This window comes from Sander vitreus, chromosome 1 (genome assembly GCF_031162955.1).
Source record: "Sander vitreus isolate 19-12246 chromosome 1, sanVit1, whole genome shotgun sequence".
NCBI classification, from domain to species: Eukaryota; Metazoa; Chordata; class Actinopteri; order Perciformes; family Percidae; genus Sander; species Sander vitreus.
This window is the reverse complement of record NC_135855.1, coordinates 20,996,173-21,019,346: the sequence shown is the minus strand read 5'-3', so window position 1 is coordinate 21,019,346 and position 23,174 is coordinate 20,996,173. Positions and strand designations below refer to the sequence as shown.

At 38.5% G+C, this 23,174-nt stretch overlaps 1 protein-coding gene across 1 annotated transcript in view; it reads right to left on the bottom strand.

Moving 5' to 3' along the window:
* Positions 1-4,564, bottom strand: part of syt7b (synaptotagmin VIIb) — a 45,698-nt gene extending 41,134 nt beyond the window's left edge. Inside the window, exons 1-2 of the mRNA XM_078247676.1 lie at positions 4,485-4,564; positions 2,007-2,167 (exon numbers count right to left, since the gene is read on the bottom strand). Of these exons, the coding sequence (XP_078103802.1) occupies positions 2,007-2,107 (101 nt within the window). The 5' untranslated portion in view covers positions 2,108-2,167; positions 4,485-4,564. The remainder of the gene's footprint in view (positions 1-2,006; positions 2,168-4,484) is intronic.
* Positions 4,565-23,174: the final 18,610 nt, after the last annotated feature.

The window sequence follows — 23,174 nt, the reverse complement described above, 5'->3', positions numbered from 1 at the left end:
TGAGCGGTGTAAACGCGCCATAAAACAGCAAATGTCATTTGACACTTTGGTGTTTGTATAGATTAAAGAAACCAGATATAATCAGTGGGCTTTAGAGGGACTGGTAGCTGGATTTTGTTGCCAGGCTATCCGTTTCCCTAGTCTCCAGTCTTTATGCTAAGCTAACTATATAGCCTACCTTATATTTAACAAAACAGAGTGAGAAACAGAAAGTGGTGTTGATCTTCTCATCTAACTCTCTGCCAGAGAGCAAATAAGCCTACTTATTTCTTTAAACTAACCCATTCAAAGATGAATAAACATTTAAAAATCAACAACAGTCAACACTCTAACGCTAATGGCTGACCCCCCATTTCTACCAACTGCGGAACGTCTGCGGATCCACTCCGGAACGGCGGCGGAGTCAATAGGTTTCCATTAAAGTCAATGTGTGTATTTCCACTGACTGCAGAACGGCTGCGTTCCGACTGCGTCCCAGTTCCGGCGGTCCGCAGCCCTCCAGAGCAGGTACGCAGAGCTTCTATTTTTGCCGGACGCCGGAGAGCTCCGCAGCAATTCAGCAAAATTCAGATTGTGCGGGACAGGAAGTCGAGCACAGAAACAAAATAAAACATCCGGTTCATTTTCAAAATAAAATACACCGTGCTCACGGTGGATCATATTTCCCTGCACTACACCTTGAAAACACAGCACAGAGTTGTTTCCCCTCTACTCCTCTAGATGGAAACAAACTGTTGTTGGTTTTGTGGTTCTATTCTACGTGAATTCGCGAGATCTCGTGGGTCCCCGTGACTTCAGCTGTCAGTCATGGCCGCAGCCGTTCCGCAACAAATCCGGACCTGGTGGGTATTGAAGGACAGCGGAGCACGGAGCTGATACGCAGCGGAGCCGATCTGCAGCCGTACCGCAGTTGGTGGAAATGAGGGCTTAGGTAAGTATAAGTTAAATTCAAGTCTGCTACAGTATCCTGAGAAGCAGATTTAAATACATTGGGTGGAGAGGCTGGGTTGTAAAAAAAAAGGGGAAACGGTTTAGGTGAAACAGTGAGATCTGCTCTCTGAGGGTTGCCCGTCTCCATGGTAACACTCCATGGGCTGCAGGTGAGAGGTAAAGAGGGTCTGATGAGGCTAGCAGGGCTGTAGAGAATGGGGCTATCAAACCTTTCACTTGTACACCCTGTACACTGTGCAAAAGCAAACTAAAATGTTATTTCCCATATTTGATGTTGAGTTTTGACTGTAACAACCAAAAGGAGGGTCTCCAACATAAATTAGATTATTTCTGTAATCCTCTATCTCATAAACATTTATGGTTCAAAGCCTGTTTTCTTTTTTCAGATAGTATCCATTAATTACGTACGGCTGTTGGCAGACAGAAACACCGTCTTTCATTCTAAAAGCGATCATTTGGAAAAAGGTCGTAATTTCTGTCAATGTTAGGGCAGTCCTACGAATCACAGCAATATTGAGGGATGGTGCTGCACATCTCTATCAGGTGCTGCATGACCAGCAGTGCATACTAAACACCCCCTCGCATGCCTGGAAGCAAAAACATGAGGATTACCAGGGATGAGTGGAGACTTCTGTTAAAAGACATGTGGCCAGACAGCGTTACAAAATGAGGCTTTCTGCCTATTAAATGTGACCTTTCACTGCTCAGAGTGATATATTGATCAAACTCTGTCTTTTATATATATATATATATATATATATATATATATATATATATATATATATATATATATATATATATATAGGCTATATACTTTGATATTTTTTTATTTGTCAGATACTTAATGAATAACAAATATAACAAATATCAGCACTCAACTTTATTTAATTTTTAATTTAATGTGCAAAACATATCTTTACTGTGCTAATAATGTTATTATTATTATTAATGTAATTTTTATTATGTCAACTAGTCGTACAGCTTTGTGGGAGTTTTCCAAGGTGCACACAAGCCCCTGTTCATTACAGCCCTGCCCAGATTGAGGGGTCCCTTACCAGCCATGACTGAGACTCACTTGGGCGTGAGGCGAGGGTCTCCGTAGGGAGCATAGGGTGACATGTTTAAGAGGAACTCCTTCGGCGGGTAGGAGCTCCATCTCTGTTGCACGTTGCTGCTGTCATTGTTATTCCAAAAGTCTCTGTCCAAATCATTGTGGCTAGAGAGAGAGGGAGAGAGGTAAGACAGGTAAGAGCACCAAGCAATAAAAGACATTTATGAAGAAGAACAACATGACAGAAAAAAGAAGTGTTGAGGAAAAAAAAAGCAAAGTTAGAATACTGTCTCATGAATCTAAAAGGTCAGGGAGAGTGTTAATAAATATGAAAACTGTGATAATGTCAATGCCTATAAAGTTATATTCTAAAAGGGCGCAGTTCTTTAAACACAGATATTGAATATATTTGTTCATACAATATACTGTAAGGTGAGTCTAACATATTCATCACACGATTCCACAGGTTAAATAGAAAGGTTTAAGATAAGTCTATTGCAATTATCATGTCCAAAAACCTGATAGCATGAAATACTGGTGCATTATAAAACACCCATAATGGAGCAACAAGGAGTGACCTGCACGTTTTATCAGTCAGAGATAAGGAAACAAATGAAACAGACAAGGTAGAAGAGTCAGTATACATCACAAATAACAGGTTATTGAAAAAACACACATTGGATATAAACCGAGAGAATAACATTTGGGAAACTGAAGGTAAAATAGTAACAAATTAGTGATATAACTTGTTAGCTGGGTCATTCAATGGCCACGCTTTAGCACCTCTAGGGCCCTATCTTGCACCCGTCGCAACGCAAAGCCCGACCCAAGTGTCTTTGCTAGTTTAAGACCAACGCAGTTGTCAATTTATAATAGCAATGCGCCAAGGTACAAGCGCGTCTGGCTCTTAAAAGGGAATGGGAGATGACACTCTGATTGGTTTATTGCATGTTACACCCAAAACACACCTATGATTAATTAAGACACTAAGTAATTTTTTAACCATGCACCTGGCGCACAGACCCTTTTTTCCTTAACTACCAAGAGTGAATTCGTACACATCCTAAACGCACATGCGCCAGGCGCTTCACGCTTCACTTGTTAAAATAGGGACCCTAATGTTTAATTAATAATAACATAAATTCCCAAATCAGTTCCCAATGTTAATATTACAATCCAAAATGAAATAACTACAGTTATGCACAGTTCAGTTGGCAAATTTCTGAATTCTGAATTCTTGAAATTACTGTTTTCAATTTAAAGTTGTGGATAACACTGTTTTAGTGTTGTGTAACAATGTGAGACCACTGTATTTACATTTCTGTGTTTGTCAGTGTTCCACACTGATTAAAAGAAATGTAATTTGGAGGTAAAGCTTATTTATCCATAACTCAAACTTTGATTTGTACAAACAAAATATACAAGTAACCAGTGTTAGGCAAGTTACCTCCAAAATCTAATACAATATAGATTACAAGTTTATGTCATCTAAGAGTTTACACTACTTTTGTGTTACTTTTGAGTTACTTTCACTAAAACAGTATGACTTGGCGGGTAGCTTGTGAATTTCATCACTGGTGATAAGTCTCATCATTATCCAATTTAATACATCATAATGTATTTATTCAGAATATTTTGTATTATTAATCTGAAGTATAAAGTAGGACAAAAATGGAAATATTCAATTACAAGTACTAATATTAAAGTAGCCTACGGAATACTTGCTTTCCACCACTGATAAAATGTAATGCTTATATTTATGTTACGTTAATTCCCAACATGTTTATATCTGTCAGTTGCTCGGATACACCGCTGTCCGCACTGACGTAGCGTTACATGTTGGGACACAGAGGTTGTCCGTACCGTTTTTGGTTCTGACTCTGACCACAGCAACAGTGACGGGACATCACCTTGCTTCAACGCAGCATAATAACTCATGAAAAATAATGGGAGTATGTCCATCTCGCAAATGTAGAATCAGTCTCTGCAAGTCATCTCAACCATCTAACAGGAAATAATGTTACTCTTTTACTCAGTTTTTTTCCGGGTTAAAATGCGTTGTAACTCGCGTTACTGAGATTGTAACACGTGTTACTGAATTTTAACACGTGTTACTGAGATTGTAACACGTATTACTGAGATTGTAACAGGTATAATATTGCGTTATATTACTGCATTACAGCAAAAAGCAATACATTACTGTAATTGTGTTACTTTTGTAAAGTGTTACTCCCAACACTACAAATTACTTCCCTCCACGGTGTTTTTAAGAGACTGGATATTTCAACCTCTTTGATAAATGAGAAATATACCCATATAACACTGTCTTGAGGGCATCATTTCATGGTGGACATTTCAGACTGTGTAAGGGGGAGCCCTACAAAATTAGCTTTCCCATCAGAAACGGTTGTTAAAATGCGATACTATCACACATCATAGATAATTTCCATATGCCTTCATCCAAACCCTCCCTGACACCTACTTGATGGCTTTATTTTCCCCTCGACCTCTCACAGAATCTGGAGAGCTGGCAGCCTCCATCCCAGGCTTATTCCTCTTTCCCTGCAAAGAGACAAGAAGGAGACAGAGACGGGTTGTTTAGAGATCCAAAAATGGATGACCAAGACCTGTAAAATTAAAATTGATTTCACAGTTTTGAGCAGTATCTTCCAAAATACTGACGAGCTAAAATACCCCATTGGATGGATGGTTCTTTTCTCCTCCTTGGTATATAAAAAAAGGATGTAGGTGGATTTGTGTAAAAATGGGTGTGTTAAAAATGTGGAGTAGAAGAATACTGATACTGGTAGGAAATGTATCCTGTTTGGAGTGTGAAATTACACAGTATGTTGATATATGTATTGCTTCTTGATGGAAATAATAAAAATAATTATGAAAAAAAAAAGAAGCAGACAGAGACGGATCTTAAAGCCATGTTTTGATCGTTGTTTCCAAAAGCATTTTTGCAAGTGAAGTGCACATTACAGGGGCTTTAGAATAGCATCAAGTCCCAAACATGTTGGAAAATATGATAAATGAGGGAAGAGCAGAAATTGGTTTGATGCCAGGACTACAGCCTGCTTCTGAGGATCAAAACATGCCGAGGGACCACTTCACTACAATGAGATGCAAAAACACACTCTCACATGCACAGACATGTCTTCAGACACAAACAAAAGAAAATGTACATGCTCACTATACAATGCACTGAATGAATTCAGACACATTAAGATACTGTGATACATATCTACACATACATTTGTATACACATAATATATTTAAAACTGGAAGACATGTAAAACTAAACATTTATAAAACTGGACATTTAGAAGCCTTTCCATCGCAATGGTTAAATAGGATCATTTGGAAAATTCTTGATAGGCAGCAAAAATTCTGACATTTCTATTATTATACAGCTTACTTTACTTACTATCTGCACATTTTTACCACATAATGGATCGAGCTTTCAGCAGAGCAATTTAAACTAGTTACAGTTATTGAGCTTTACATTTTATTGGACTTTATATTCATTGAACTCTTGAGGGTGATAACACTGAGCTCTCTCCAGCTGAGTCACACAGACCGTCTACTCTTACATAATGTTTTTTCATCGTAGCCTCACAACAAGGACATGAAGAGCACATATGCCATAAAATGTCCAATTCTACTCAAAATACCTCTCTTCTTTTATCCATATTTAAGGAAACAACATTTTGGGCTTGATCCTGTTTGGAGATCTCAGCTACATTACCATCTGTTGCTATAGATAATTATCATCATCAACTTGACTGAGTTTTAATCACATATGCCCTATTTTGACAAAATACGCAGTACTTCGCATTTGGCTCATCCACATTAGTTATAAAGAAAAATCTAAGTGTGCCAGAAAAAAAGAAGAAGATTTAAGGCTAAAACTCAAGGACTTTTAACAGTACATGCCTGAATGACAAACTACAGTATGAGAAGAATAGTATTCTACTCACATGGATGAGCGTTTTATATATATATATATATATATATATATATATATATATATATATATATATATATATAGAATAGAAACCATTATAGTTTGTGATGGAGCTGTTTAGTGATGAAGGTGTGTCCTGTTTCCCTCCTACACTCTCAACCCTGGTGCTTTTGAAGGCACAAGAACCGTCAATAGTGGTATACTAATTAATAACTTCACTCTTTGAAGTGTCGATCTAACTCCTTCCGTCTGCCTCAAAACTGAGAGTTTTCAGCAACGGACTGCGGCATTGGCTACAAATAACCCCTTGCAAACAGCTCAAAAGAAGAGAACAGTAGAAGGCATAATGATGCTAAATAAGTGGTGCAATCCGCCATTAAATGTTATTTGTAAAAAATTAAATGTGACTATAAGAAGAATAAGAAGGAAATTTGTCTTTTATTTGTAGTTTAATACATGGTTTCTATTCTGCTGTCTGCTATCAGCATGCTGGTGTGTACAAGTCACAGGTGGCCATTTAATAGTTGAGTCACTTTAACAATCCCCCTTTTCTTTCACAAAACAGTGTAATGTTCACATCTTGATACCTCTCATGATTTTCTTGCAGTGTAGAGGGTTTAGCCCCTGCATAAGGAGCACTAAGTACTGTAGTACATTATGCGGGGAATTCAAAAAAAATTAATTCCTTGCCACTTCTCGTTCAAACCCTAAAACCAAAGGGGACTAGGACGTTGCTGTTCGGGCTCAGTTGTGGAATTACCTGCCATTGAAAATCAGGGAATCTAACAATCTTCTTTTAAGTCACTTTCAAATTTGTAAGACCGAGCTATACACAGTGGTGGAGGAAGTACTGAATATCAGTACTTAAGTAAAAGTACAAATAACCACAGACATATTTACTTTAGTAAAAGTAAAAGTACCACAATGACAACCCTACTTAAGTAAAAGTAAAAAGTACCTGATTTTAAATGTACTTTAAGTATTAAAAGTAAAAGTACTTGCATAACGATTTATTCTCTTAATGTCTATATTCTAATAATTTAAAAAACAAACAGTATGGGCTGTGGCATTTTAATTTAGGTAGTTTTAGGTTAATGTAATTGTGCTTACCATCTGTGGCCCAGTTTACATTCTGATTTACAGTTATCTATCAGGGTGATCTGCATGAAGCTCGACTTTGCATTATTTCCCACGGGACAGTGAATGCTGCTGCACACATTTATTTTGCAAGAACACAAGGGCTTGGACAACAAGTACGTGGATTCACAGGTGAGGAGGACCGGAGTGTTTTTAAGATAAATATACGGGTTGTATATTAACCGTATGTGAACGGATGCTTCACATATGACCCAGCAGCGGTACCGGAAGCAGAGTATCGGGAGCAGCAGCAGTAACGGGAGCAGCGGTAGTACCGGGAGCTGGACGGACTGCTGCGGGTGCAGGAGCCGCTGCTGAAGGCTTCCCTGCAGACTGCAAACGTGTGACGGTCAGGAAGACGTTTTGGCAGGGGAAAAACTGATCAGAAAATGTAACGAAAATGTAACGGAACATCGTAGATAATTATCATCATCAACTTGACTGAGTTTTAATCACATATGCCCTATTTTGACAAAAATACGCAGTACTTCGCATTTGGCTCATCCACATTAGTTATAAAGAAAAATCTAAGTGTGCCAGAAAAAAAAGAAGAAGATTTAAGGCTAAAACTCAAGGACTTTTTAACAGTACATGCCTGAATGACAAACTACAGTATGAGAAGAATAGTATTCTACTCACATGGATGAGCGCTTTATATATATATATATAGTATATATATATATATATATATATATATATATATATATAGAATAGAAACCATTATAGTTTGTGATGGAGCTGTTTAGTGATGAAGGTGTGTCCTGTTTCCCTCCTACACTCTCAACCCTGGTGCTTTTGAAGGCACAAGAACCGTCAATAGTGGTATACTAATTAATAACTTCACTCTTTGAAGTGTCGATCTAACTCCTTCCGTCTGCCTCAAAACTGAGAGTTTTCAGCAACGGACTGCGGCATTGGCTACAAATAACCCCTTGCAAACAGCTCAAAAGAAGAGAACAGTAGAAGGCATAATGATGCTAAATAAGTGGTGCAATCCGCCATTAAATGTTATTTGTAAAAATTAAATGTGACTATAAGAAGAATAAGAAGGAAATTTGTCTTTTATTTGTAGTTTAATACATGGTTTCTATTCTGCTGTCTGCTATCAGCATGCTGGTGTGTACAAGTCACAGGTGGCCATTTAATAGTTGAGTCACTTTAACAATCCCCCTTTTCTTTCACAAAACAGTGTAATGTTCACATCTTGATACCTCTCATGATTTTCTTGCAGTGTAGAGGGTTTAGCCCCTGCATAAGGAGCACTAAGTACTGTAGTACATTATGCGGGGAATTCAAAAAAATTAATTCCTTGCCACTTCTCGGTCAAACCCTAAAACCAAAGGGGACTAGGACGTTGCTGTTCGGGCTCAGTTGTGGAATTACCTGCCATTGAAAATCAGGGAATCTAACAATCTTCTTTTAAGTCACTTTCAAATTTGTAAGACCGAGCTATACACAGTGGTGGAGGAAGTACTGAATATCAGTACTTAAGTAAAAGTACAAATAACCACAGACATATTTACTTTAGTAAAAGTAAAAGTACCACAATGACAACCCTACTTAAGTAAAAGTAAAAAGTACCTGATTTTAAATGTACTTTAAGTATTAAAAGTAAAAGTACTTGCATAACGATTTATTCTCTTAATGTCTATATTCTAATAATTTAAAAAACAAACAGTATGGGCTGTGGCATTTTAATTTAGGTAGTTTTAGGTTAATGTAATTGTGCTTACCATCTGTGGCCCAGTTTACATTCTGATTTACAGTTATCTATCAGGGTGATCTGCATGAAGCTCGACTTTGCATTATTTCCCACGGGACAGTGAATGCTGCTGCACACATTTATTTTGCAAGAACACAAGGGCTTGGACAACAAGTACGTGGATTCACAGGTGAGGAGGACCGGAGTGTTTTTAAGATAAATATACGGGTTGTATATTAACCGTATGTGAACGGATGCTTCACATATGACCCAGCAGCGGTACCGGAAGCAGAGTATCGGGAGCAGCAGCAGTAACGGGAGCAGCGGTAGTACCGGGAGCTGGACGGACTGCTGCGGGTGCAGGAGCCGCTGCTGAAGGCTTCCCTGCAGACTGCAAACGTGTGACGGTCAGGAAGACGTTTTGGCAGGGGAAAAACTGATCAGAAAATGTAACGAAAATGTAACGGAACATCGTAGAAATGTAGTGGAGTAGAAAGTATAGATAATTGCTGCAAAATGTAATAGTGCAAAAGTATGCACTATTGATTCTACTTAAGTAAAGTACAGATACGTGAAAAATGTACTTAAGTGCAGTAACAAAGTATTTGCACTTTGTTACATTCCACCACTGGCTATACGTTTTTTACAGCTGAACCAATTTGATGGTGAAACGTAATGAACGTAAACATGTGCGTCGTGTTTACGTTCTAAGCTAAGATACTTGAGTTTTGGTGAGGATGGCTGAGCGTGAACAACTGCAGATGGATACAATCCGACCGGCACCCCCTGGCTTAAAAGCTAGGGCATGGAAGCCTTTTGGCTTCTATAAAAGTTGAAGGAAAAAGGGACCTGGACAAACTGTATGCAAGTTGTCAAGCACACTTTTGTTTCTTTTCTTGTTGGTTCTTTGCAATCCTGGGATATATGTTGCGAAATGTAACCTTCCAGTTGACACATCTCATCCATTTCCAATACAAGTATTGTATTAATAAAATATAATGGAAGTAAATACATCTGTAATTTGAATTATGGATAATTACGCTTGTTTTAAAGGTAGCAAGTAGTCACACAGTAAAAAACAATATAGAAATAAATCATGTATAGAAATCAAACATTTTGTTGCATCAAGATGCATCGATAATTGTTTTATAATTGTATATAAGTGAATTGAATCGTGAGGTGTCTAGAGATTCACTCCCCAAGTGTGCAGTCCCATCTTCTACAGTACATCTGTTTCACATCACATGCTATAACTTTTTAATATTCACACCTACAGGCTATTTTTAGTTTTCAGTTCACCTGACCTGCATGTCTTAGAACTGCTGGAAGAAGCTGGAGAAACGAATACACATACAGGGAAAATATACTAATCTAATTAGCCCGAGCTGAGCAGTCAGTGGGTTCAAACCATGACCCTGATGTTGTAAAGGACGGTGCTAACCTATGCAGCTATGTGGGAGACAACCTAAAGTCTTGAAAAGAGGACAGTCTGACATCATGATTTGCTGAATGGATTTGTGTTCCTTCAATTATTTATGATAGTAAGAAGAGTCACAGAGGAGTGCCTGTAGCTGCATTCAGAATATGCTCATAATAGAGTATAAACCCAGTCATGATATTATGACACCTTATATGAATAAGTGTACCTGCAATGTCATTCTACTTTAAAAATATCACATTCTTAAAAAAGGAAAAACAAATGTTTATTGCTGATGTTTATTTTTTACGTATCTGACTTTCTTATCAGACTTTTTAATAAAGGATTTGTTGCTCAATTGTAAACTCGACGATGAATGCTGTACTTGTACTCAATAAAGGATTTTAAGCAGCCTGAATGCTTTCAGACACAGCAGAGAGCTAAATGTGTATCTGAATGCAGCTTTCAGTAACCTACAGACAGGTGGCCTCTTTAAGTATTCTACTGTATCTAATGCATACACAATACACTCTATTATTTATCTTGTCGCATTGCATGTGTCCAGCTCAAACACAAACATTTTCAATAGCGAGCCAAGCGTTGGGGCCTGACTTGATCTGTACCTACATTCAGCCACTACTCACACACATAATGGATAGTGCATACACATAGGACAACATAATATTAGATTCAGGGACTCAGAGAAGGATAGATTTCTAGCAGTCAAGAATTTGCTATCAAGTGCAGTGCTCATCTATCATTAAACAGAATCATAAAATCTTGAGGAGGCAGGAGAGGAGAGGGTGGAGAAGGTACAATGTTGAGAGAGTGTGGGTGGATGTGAGAAACAGAAGGGAAGATCGAGGGGACAGGGAGAAACAGGAGTACAGAGTAGAGGGGCAAGTGAGAAACACAAGGACAGGATAGAGGAGGTTTGAAACCGACTCCAGTATAATGAAGGCACCATAGCTGTTCAGAGGAACTTAAAGATACCACATTAGATGTACTGGAGAAGAGAGGTGAGAGGGTCTGAGGGGGATTCCCAATTTAGAGCAGTGTGGTCCGGCTTCCCTCTGGAGTATTTTACAAAGTCCTGCTGTCATCAGGTTTGTCACACACCTGGATGTTGAACACCGACCAGCATCACCCTCTCTTCCTGCCTGCCTGTCTGTATGCCTCTGTGGCTGTTTCTGCCTCTGCCTCTCCCTTACCTCCTCCTCCCACTTCCACTCCCATAAAACAACCAATGGCATGCGACCAGTTCCAGACAGCTTCATTTCTCCTGGAGCAAATGCTTTCATATGAATCTTTTTCCTTTTATGGCCAGAAATGTACCATTCATATTGATGTCTCAGATGGATAGGTGAACAAACACACAAAACCTGAATTTATCAACCATGTCTCCTAGAAATGATGTTGTTTATATACTACAAATTTGTTTTCCAAATTACTTTTTGTACGAAATGTAATTGCTGTGTTGATTCTGTTCAGTAGAAACATTTAGGCAACAAAATCATTTTTGGTTAAGGTTAGCGAAAGATTGTGGTTTTGGTTAAATGCATATACTGTAAGTAAGCCAAGAGCGAAATCACCACGGAGGACAGGATGTACAAGAGGATGTAGGATGGGAATGTGTCATAAATACATAAATCTGCTATCTTTGCATTTGACAAGAGAGATCATTTTATCCTATTAGACATTTGAGTAAAATGTTAACATAAGCAATAGCGTTATCAATCAAATGTTATCAATAGGGTATACATTCTTGAGTTATGTCCATAAATTTGTTATGTGAGGTCACAGTGACGTTAACATTCGACCAGCAAATTCTAATCCTCATCCTTGAATCAAAGCGGACATTTGTGCCAAATTAACAAAAAAATATCCCTCCAGGCGTTCCTGAGAGATCACGTTCACAGGAATGGGACAGACCAATGGACGGCCAACCCAAAAACATAATACCAATGGCCACGGCTGTCGCCTGTGCGGAAGCATAAGAAACAAAAGATAATATGTAAGAAAGAGACAAGGACTATGAAGGGGAACCTACAGTGGCAGCGGAGACAAGAGAAGGCCAGGACAATCCTAGTAAAAGAAATCAGTGACATTCTGACAAGGACATGGAGATAAAGTGACAAAAGGACGAATACAAACCAGACTATTCTGTATGAAAGAAGGAGGGTGACACAAAAAACAAAGACAGAGACATAGATAACATGAGAGTAAACAAAGATAAGAAATGGGTTTGTCAGGTTCAGTGGGTTTTGTTACTCCAAAGCAATGATAGCAAGATTTAAGGAGCACTTAACATACTTTATAAATCTAGTAGGCAATCATAATTTTTACACTACAGAACTATGGATTGAAGAAGAATTATTTAGCTTTGCACTTTTTTCTTCTGAATAGCCCAGTTATCTCTGGGGGGGGGGAAGGGGAGGAAATCAGGACAGACAGAGAGAGTAGAAAATGCCAATGGATCAAAATGTTTAGGAGGAATTACAGTTGCTCCAGCAGCAGCCAATAGCTCAGAGTGATGCTCATTAGCATATGAATCATTAGCAAGGCACTGGAGGCTGAAGGCAAGCAGCCATGATGCACAAAGCTCAGAGCGCACAAAGCTATGTTCACAGAGAGCACTAAGGTTTCTGATTATGTTTGCTGTCATGGCCAAACATACAGCCTCTCTCTGGCTCCCGTGCCACGGAGCACAGAAAGTAAAAAAACTATTCAACAACAACACATAGCAGGAAAACAGTCAGAAAAACCTGACTGTCCACACAACTGCAGTACATCTTAGGATTGTTTGGGAACATGGCAGACTTTACAAAATGTTTTCATAGAGCCATTTGCCCTCAGTCATAGAGCTCGATATCGAACCTCAATACTGTTTTGGTACTGACTGCAGACTGCCTGTGGCACTGAGCATCAACACACAAGTACCAAAAGCTAACAGTGAATGTTTAATTATTCTTTGATGAAACAGATACTGATTTCAATCACAGTTTTTCTAATTTTAGACACTATTTTATTTGGGCAAAGTTGTTTATATGAAGTTTAGAGATTAGATTCTTTTGGTAAATGAAAATGACATTTTGTAGAAGAACAAGTTTAAATTTTAGTACGGAATCACAAAAAGTAGCGTTTTGGAATAGGATGGAATTATATTTACTATCAATTTATCTGATGGTTAATTTCTTTATTATTCTATTTATCTTTCGGATAATTATATGGCCTTTTCAGAAAATTGTAAAAATGCCTATCACAATTTTCTGAAGCCCATTTAAATGTCTTGTTTTTTTCTGATCAACAGTCTTAAACCTTAATATAACATAACAATTTAAAGCAACATATCTTTCACACACCCTGAAGAAGGCTGTCTGTGCCGCTACACGTGGGTTGCTTCTCCCTATGTCTTTTAAATTTTCTATTATGAAATAGCCAATAAAATAAAAGGCTTTTAAAATAATTTGGAAGAAGAGTGCCTTGGATTTTCCTTTTTTTCTAAACATATTTTTACATTTGAAAATCTTAGACCAGGTATTACTTAAATGATGAATTGATTATTAAAACAGATCGACTTATTGATTAATCAACTAATTGTTACTATTTTGGTATCAAGTCAAAAATTAAGATTATAGTGAGTAATGAAAGGGGTGTGGCTTAAGCATAGGGGGCGGGGCAAATCAGCACCAAACAAAAAAGGAACTCTGCTGAGTGCAATAATGCCTCCTACAAGAGTCTACTTAAAATGGTTCATTAGTTATGACAGGGGCATGGCTAAAGTATAGGGGGCGGCACGAGACAAGTGTAGAGCACACATTGTAAATTTCACGTAAATTGGATGATGTTGGCTGATTTCCTGTTGTAGCAGGTGGCGCTATGACTATGAGTCAATATTGGCAAGTACATGTCCTCTGGCTTGGACTCTTATCAAGCAGTGAACATTTCGGGCAGATTGGACAATGTACCTTTGAGTTACAACAAATTCATGGTTCATCAAAAAAATGCTCAAAATGGCCACCATGCCACACCAGCGTCATTCAAAGAAAAAGCTTTTAATACCTTTTTTCATCTTTAAGGTCTTCAGATTGCACAGAAAACATTTGAAGTCAATCAGGTTAGATCTGTAGGATGAGTTCGTTGAAGTACAGCGCCTTAAAAATACAAGGCTGACTTCCTGTTGCCAGCAGGTGGCCCTATGACTATGAGTCCATAATGGCATGTAGTTATCCTCTGGCCTGGACTCTTATCGAGCATGAGAAATTTCCGGCAGATTGGACAATGTACATTGGAGTTACAACAACCTCCTGTTTCATGGCGAAACACGGAAAAAGGCCTCCACGTCACGGCCATGCCTTTCGACGAAAACTAAAGCTTTTGATAACTTTTATATTGTTAAGGTTAGGTAAGGTTAAGATTGCACATACAAAATTGAAGTTGATTGGGTAAATCTCAAGGAGGAGTTCCTTTAAGTACAGCTCCTTGAAATGGTGAAAAAAGCACATTCAATTCAAATGTTAATATATTAATAAAATATTACATATGCCTACCCAAAACACAATCAAAACCTAGTCACAAAAAAATCCCAAAAGTGTTGTGGTTCAAAGAGGGCCTCAGCTCAGTTGAAATAACTTTCTCTAAACATTTTTAAAAAATGTCAATGTTGTAATGTAAATAATAAGCACTGTAACTTACCAGTTTACGTTGACACCAGGTGCAGACGCCACATAGAGCTACCAGCCAAACGGCACATACTACAGATGCAACAGACACCAGGAACACACTGAGAGACACTGAGCCTGAGGGAGAGAGACAAAGACACATAGAGAGGAGGGTATTAGTGCAATTAATATAACACTTGCCCTGTTGTGGTTCATGAGGTTTTAAGTCTAAGTTTACTGTTGAAACAAAGTCTGTCAGAGTTGAAGTGTGGCAAAACGCCCCATTTTAGGGGAATATATAAGCATAATCAGGAGAAACGCCTTGTAATGTGCCTTCTTTCCTTTTCCTTATTCATCCTTGTCATCTTGCATCTGTCATCAGTAAGACACACTAAGAAATGCATTGGTAGTTAAAGGAAAATGACATAAAGGCACTGAAACTGCTTCATGCTCATGTTCCTCTGCATGTACTGTATCAATGGATGTGGGCATGTCAGGAAGAGATAATATCATGGGACCAGAAGCCGTGCAATTACCAGCATCCGTTTTCTCTCTACTATCTCGTAAATCCTTCAGCAACGTTGTTCCCATCTTGACAAATGAAAACTTCATCCACAGCCTTCTATTCCTCATCTCCATGTCTTTCAATTACTGCCTCTCAATGATGCTGTTCATTCAGTTGTCTGCCACCTTGTCTACCAAGTAATAGTAACTCAAAATGCAATGGCACACTGGCAAAACAATGTCTGCAAACAAACAATGAGCTCACAACTGTGCTACATCCTTTTTCTCAACAATACAAGAGATTGTTTTTCCTGAGTCTCTACATCAAAAATTAATCTGACTGCTCATTCCTCTCCTTCTTTATCCCCCCATTTCACTTTTCACCCCTGCCTGACCATGTTCAACATTTGTGCCTTTTTTTTCAAACCAACAAACAGAGCAAGTGGATTAGCTAAGCCAATTTAATCGTAGTTATCCACACTCTTCCTTCACATTTTATTAACTTCCCCTCTTCGTCTCCTTCAGGGGTATTATGAACCTTTTAAACACAGTTCTGTACACTGTTATTCTCTGGTAACATTGCTTTTCCTATATGTCTTCAGTACGGTGGCCGACAGGGGCAAACGCCCTGCAACTTAAGAAAACACGCAAATAGACAAAACACAAGCAAATTAAGAAAAAAACTTAATTCATTTGTGTTGTGTGTATTTGCAGCGCGTTTGCTGAATGCTGCGCATGTGTTGTCAAATTAATGAAGTTGTTTTTCTTTTTGCATCGCTTCTTTTTTTGGGGTTTGCGTACTTTTCTTTTTGCATTGTTTTTTATTTGCTGCGCGTTTATGTATTTGGTTGTGTTGTGTGCATTTGCAGTGCGTTTGCTGAATGCTGCACATGTGTTGTCAAATTAATGAAGTTGTTTTCTTAATTTGCTTGTGTTTTGTCTATTTGTGTGTGTTTTCTTAAGTTGCAGGGCGTTTGCCCCTGTCGGCCACCGTACTTCAGTAACACAAAACATCAATAAACATGTCAAAAAGCTCTTTAGCTATTCAACAGCTATACTTAAGTTACAAATTGTGGTATTTATTCACATTAGATGCTGGCTCCTCCTGACACAAACATTTCTAGAATACCTATTATTATCTAACATTATTGTGTTAGGTTAAAACACTTTAACCTAACACAATAACTTGGTTTGTTGCAAGTTATTCCCCATCTCTCTCACGCCACTCACTTTTATGTCTCCTTATTGTCAACTTATGTTCAACAATACTTCAACCGAAAAATCAGTGCTAACTGCTTTTTTGTTATCTTGCAAAATACAAAAAAAAGAAAAAATACAACTTAAAATCTGAAAACACGGTTACTTAAAGAAACGTTTGAAATGCACTGCTTGAGGCACATGGCATTGATTACATATCATTAGGAGATGGGTTTAGAAAGTGATTTCCTGTTGTTCACAAAAATAAATGAACAGCTAGGCTGGCTGATACAACCTTACATAGAATCTATCCTTGCATGTCTCCCAGAGGCTCATCCAGCTTACATTTATTCAGAGCTTTGTAGCCTTGCATTTAGCGGTTTGAATTCATCCACTTAATAAAGTGTCAGCTTCTTTTAAGCCAGCCTCACCCAAATTAAAATCTACTGTTTGCTAAGGTATCTGATTTTAAATGGTGAAATATTAGACATGGCAGAATATGTTGACAATTTAGATCACAGGGTTTAATTTGTTCTTGCTCTGAGCCTTTCAGTCGGGCAGCAGAGGGTGGGTTGTGGTAACATCGCTTTCAAAAGCGTTTCAATGCTTAAACAGATAAGTGGTCACAATCTTACCGGTGTTTCCTTGCCAATTTAGAGCAACACAAAGAGAAAAACAGAAAGCCATCTCTGTTGAAACAGCTAAAGAAGCTGAAATACTCTCCAGCTGGGGGAAACACAATTCAATTCAAAATACTTTATTCGTCCCTTAAGAGGCAATATAATGCAAATGAGCGTGCAAACAGAAATACACAGACAATTCATTTAAACATAAAAAACAAACTAAAAATACAACTTTAGAAGCCACTTATGCTTATTGTCGGCATATGATATTATCTTTGTTACATATATTTTGCAGTATTATTTTTTTGCACACTTGGTGATTAGATGCATAGGGTTGTATATAAAGGGATATATATGACAGGAAAGAGAGGGCACAGGAAGACAGAGCACATACAGTTCCAGAAATACAGACAGACCAGACAGACTAGCAACAGAGTAACACGCTGCTACAACTGGCAGAATTGGAAAACCCGGTACATTCATCTCTTATGACATCTGTATTTTCACTAAATCTCAATCTGTCATCAAACACGGTCCCAAGTATTTGTAGGTCTGGATGATTTCAACACTTTTGCTATCAATGACTGTTGGAAGACTGCCTATGTGTTTTGGTGAAATTGTTATTTCTATAGTTTTGGATATATTTAAATAAACAAAAAGATCTGTCGCACCAGTCCACAAATTCTTGCATTATGGGTCCATGTAATTGATCTGACCTACTGGGAAGAGCCATAATAACACTGCCATCAGCTAATTTGACAATATGTTGATTATAGTTACTATACATATGATTACAGTCATCTGTATACAAGATAAAAAATAGGAGAAAAAACAACCCTAAGCAGTTGGAGAGAGGAATGACTTTCCTTTGAGACCTTTTAGAACTGCCAGACCTCCGTGTGGACACACAAGTCTGACAGCTTTTCACTTGGTGGGGTGTTATCAGCATGAGGACTTCATGACTTCAGGCACTAACCCACTAGAAAAGTGAATTAGAAAAGCCAATACATAGTATAACATATATTATGTAACACTAAAGTTTAACAAGGCAAATGATGATTGTTAATGATATACATGCAAGAAAATCCAGTTTTTTCTTTTACTTTTGTACTTGCATTTTGTGCCTCTCTATATCGCCTATTAGTTTTCCTTCTTGTGGCTGGTGGAATCCACCTTTTAAATGGTGTGCCCAAGTTTAAGGGACTGCACTTACAATGCATGCACGTACTTGATGAGATCCAATACACATTTCAAAAAGAACAGTAGGACCTGCATTATGAAAACCACCAGTGACCACAGGTGTTACCAAATCAACCACATTCTAAATGTTCTAAAAATGGCAAATTTGCTTTTGACAATCAGCTGCATCACCGTGTTTGTCAGTTGAGGCAGCTTCTTTTCTGTAGTTCAGCACCATGGCCAGCATCCATCCCCACTGGCCCTCCACCTGCAGGCTTAAGTAAGATTTGTACACCTGGTGGACAAACTCGGCTGAGCTGGTTCAAATAGAGCTCAGGAGCAAGTTTGTTATCCTCTACCATCATTCAGGTTTTTATTTTAAATATATAAAACAAATATCAAGACAACTGCAACAATGTCAAGAAAGGTTCCTCAATCTATATTACCCTGAAACGTCTTCAGTGAATCTCGACACGTTGAGATGATTGCATGTATGTTTTCAGGGCATGTTTCTTTTTACATAGAGAGGCCAACAACCCTACATATGGGATAATCTTAGTCTGAATACACGTTTGCAGATACCTACACATTCACAAATCGCACACGCACGGATTGAGATACAGTTTCACAACTGTATACACACATTTGCAAATAATATTCAACAGTAACACCCCCATACCTACATACAGAGAAACCTCATTTAGAGTCTCATCTTTTGTCTTATGATAAACAATGAGGGCTGCACACTGCTTTGTGGTTCAGCTCTCACTTTAGTATGATGAGTACTATGAACACTCATATTATCTCAGCTGCTGTGCCCTTTTAGCAATCTGTGAGATCTATTTTACCCTCACTTGAGAACAATATATTTGCCAATATGTTTGCCAAGGAGTAAGCTCATATCCTCCAAAATCCACTACCCACTGTGACCTCACTCATAAAATGACCTACTGAGCATCTGTTGCAGTAACTGGCCTCATTAAAATGTACTAATCATTGTTGACCAACAATCTGAGCTTCTAAAGCACTTTAAAGGTCATTAGAAAAACTGCTATTACTGGGGTTTCCATGTGTCTTACTGACGAAGTTGATCATCTAAAAGCCATCACCGTATTTGCAGTGAACTTGTAATTAATAATTTTAAAATATGCTTAAAAATGAAAAAATTCAGATGGAATGGAGGTCCACATCAGAGGAAACAGCAAATGAACACGTTAACGTTAACAATTCATGACAGGGCGAGGAGCTCAGTGAACCAAAAGGACCCCTGTGTCGAGCAACTGCTCCTCTACTTTGAGGAGAGCCAGCTGAAATGGTTCAGCCACCAGGGAAGAATACCTCTCTTTGGATCTGTAGTGGCCGCAACAGACTGCAGGGAGACCACAGGATAGGATATGATGGACATCTCCCATCTGACTGAATGAAGCTGCTCCTTGGCTAGCCCAGTTGATTTAGAGCTAAATATGATGTAATCTAGATAAATTAAGCAGCTGATTGCTGACATTAGGTAATGTCAGCTAGTAGCTTTATCAATGTTGCTTCAGTCTATCTGCTGTGGCTTTTGATTTGGGCCTTTTAGAGTGACTTGGCTTCGAGCTCTGTTCAGGAATTACAATTTGAGTAGATTTTACCTTTTGTCCAGAGATTGCATGTGATTTTACACATTATTCTAATTATGTATTGTGTTCAATATAATCCTTTACAGCAGATACACACAAAGAATCATTTCACACAATAACCAGTCCCTCCAGGATTTCGTGATGTCGCGATCGCGCCAATTCACGCAAATTCAACCAATCACCGCGAATTTGGTGCGACTCGCAATTTTGACCAATCACCGCAACTTTTCCGCACATTTGACCAATAACCTGAAGTTTATCGCGACTTCAACCAATCACAGCAGTCCCACGTGCAATCCTGGAGGGACTGAATAACCCAAATCAAGGTCCACTTGACTCCAAAACATTCAACCAAATCATACAGTCTTCATCAGTCGATGGGGTTTGCTCAGTTGTCATGGAGTTGATCTGTTGACATGCAAACTCGGTAGCTGCTATGATATTATCAGTAGCACATTTAAGACTCATCCATGTTGGTTTAAAAGTTAGCATCATGGAGCAAACTCCATCTTCTGATGAAGACTGTGTGATACAGTTCAAAGGTCAAAATAATGCTAGTAAGAGGAACTTGAGTTGTGATTGTTCAGTCAAACTACTCTTTCTTAGGACAAGAATACATTTTGATTCTAATCTAAAATTCTTTAATATGCAGTTTCAAAAACCTAGCTAACTCACATTTGAGAAAAGCTTAAAATGTGCATTCCATTAGCCTACTCTTTCCATGGTGGTCCATATGTTGCAGTAGTGTATACACTGTATACTGCAACTCGCTTTGAGCTCCGTGGTGAAACTTAATACAAATAAAAAACAATCATGGCATGTTAAAACTCTTTCTTAAAGAGTACATGCTCTGTTGATGTCGGTTAATTGTGTAACATTAGGTTGTGGGAGGTTAACTAAATGTGGATTACCTCCAGATTCATAACCTACATGTGCCTTGTTTGGAATCATACAGGGTACCTCCCATGGCTCCAAGTATTAACAAAAGACTCTTCCAGTACTTCTGCTCCTATCACTCAAACTCTATTGTTCTCTCTAAGTTGTGTATTGTGTAGTAACTGTATACATAGTCTGAGATCATTTACTCAATGACCACTTAACGTAATGCACAGACTTTTTATTTATTTAATTACAGGCAGAAGTGTAGTGCCGTTCTCAATATTCTCTTATTAATTGTTATTCTTGTCTGCCATCTTCCTACTAGCAGTCGCTGCCAACATGTGGCACGCCGTTATTTTTACTCGTGGTAATTATATAATTTATAACACAATTGATTAGAACTGCTCATGAGAAAAATAGCTTTCATAAAACTGCTTGTACTGTTCTCTCTCTCTGTCCCACATGCAGCCCACCCTCCCCACGCCTATTTAGTCAAAATTTTGCAGCAATTTACAACACCGGATTGATAACACAGAACGCACATAGTCAGGTTTCATGCACTTTTCTTGTTAAGAAAAGGGAGACTCTTAATGGAAATTTTTCCTTCTCAACACTGAACTACGATAGGCTATACTGAGCACAAAGCTAACTTCTCATAATTTCTTGTAGAATAATATTGTACATCATGTCACATTAATAACGTGAACACATTTATGTATTGTTGACTTTACTCCAGTTTGATAATATTGTAAGAATTGGCCTGTGAACTCAGCTGGGACCATCTTGTTTAACGTTAAGGCAGTTACACACCAATCAGATGGCCGACCGTTGGCAGAAAAGGCAGTTGGACTGATCAGTCTCCCCGAGTTGGTCAAACAAGTGCCTCAGAACACACCAAAGCGACGAGACGTAATACGTCTCCATAACAGCAGGCGGCGCTAATCTGTATTGTTGCCCAAAAAATGAAAACTGATTGGACGAACACGTCACATGGTTTTTCAAACGGCCATTACTGGCGACTCATTCAGATTACAATCTCATATTGTACTAAAATAGTTCATGAAAACATTTTAAGCGAGAAATAGGCCATGCAGTTGCTGAATCTGTCTTCATTTCAGATCGACAAAGGTCAGTTTAAAAGATTTTCGTCAGATTTTGAGAGGCTTAGTCACGGTCATCCCGCTTGCCATTTCCGGGTGAGTCTCCGACTGAGCGTGTCAGGTCGGCCAAAATGAAGGCCGACAGCTCCTCCAACGGACGACAGCACGAAACATACCGAACAGACTCGAGTCACTGACCTCGCCAGACTGTCCAACGGCCGATTATCGGCCCGGTGTGTAAATGCTTTTACAGCTACTCTCAGTCACAACCTTTGTCAAACGCATACATAAATAACGTTACCATTATTCTGTGTTATCAGTGGCGGGTTTAGGTGGACAAAAGATAGTGGTTTACTTCAGACAGCAAAACCAGAACATTACACAATGTGACAGAATGCGCTATATTTCACTTTTCACAGTTCATCACAGGTTATATTCCGACTGAGCACATACCTGTTATACTGCTCAACTGCACAGTTTATCAGGTTGGGTAGCTATTATAGCTCTGCCAAGCAAAACCAACTTTGCCGCGTTGTCCTGCTGCTTTCATGATTGATAATCCTCCCAGAAAGATATTTAATTCCGAAAGCCTGTTTTTGACCAGGTTCCATCTCCTCCGAATCTTTCTAAAAAAAAAAAACGTCTTCTCTGACAAGCTAACGCTAGCAGTATGCGCTAATGTTATACGTTAGCCATTTTTTCCTGGAGAACCACTTATTATTTTATAATAAAGGTTTGGTTTTCCAACAATATTTGCAGCTGGTGGGTACCGAGGTGTTTAATCTCAAATATTGATAACAGTAGAAGATAATCTAGCTCGTTACGATCCAATGTATGGCAATTACGAGCAAATGATGACAACAGGCAAACAGCCAATCAAATTTCAGTAGGGCAACAGACAATCGTCTTTGGGGCATTGCTGCTTTCCCAGGCACTGTGATCGTGATAGGGGCCTCTCGAGCCAAGCAAATAACTAGGCTATATCAGACACTGACCTTAAATTGTAGAACAATGATAAATAACAGTATTAACCGATGATGTTTAACATCATGCATTAATCCAGAATTATATTAATTTATAAATTACTCAGTAGCTAGCTACCACCAAAACCACACTTTTTTTCTGCTGCCAGCAAGTGGGACTGATGTAGACTTTATATTCATTACACTCTTGTTTGTTGAGTT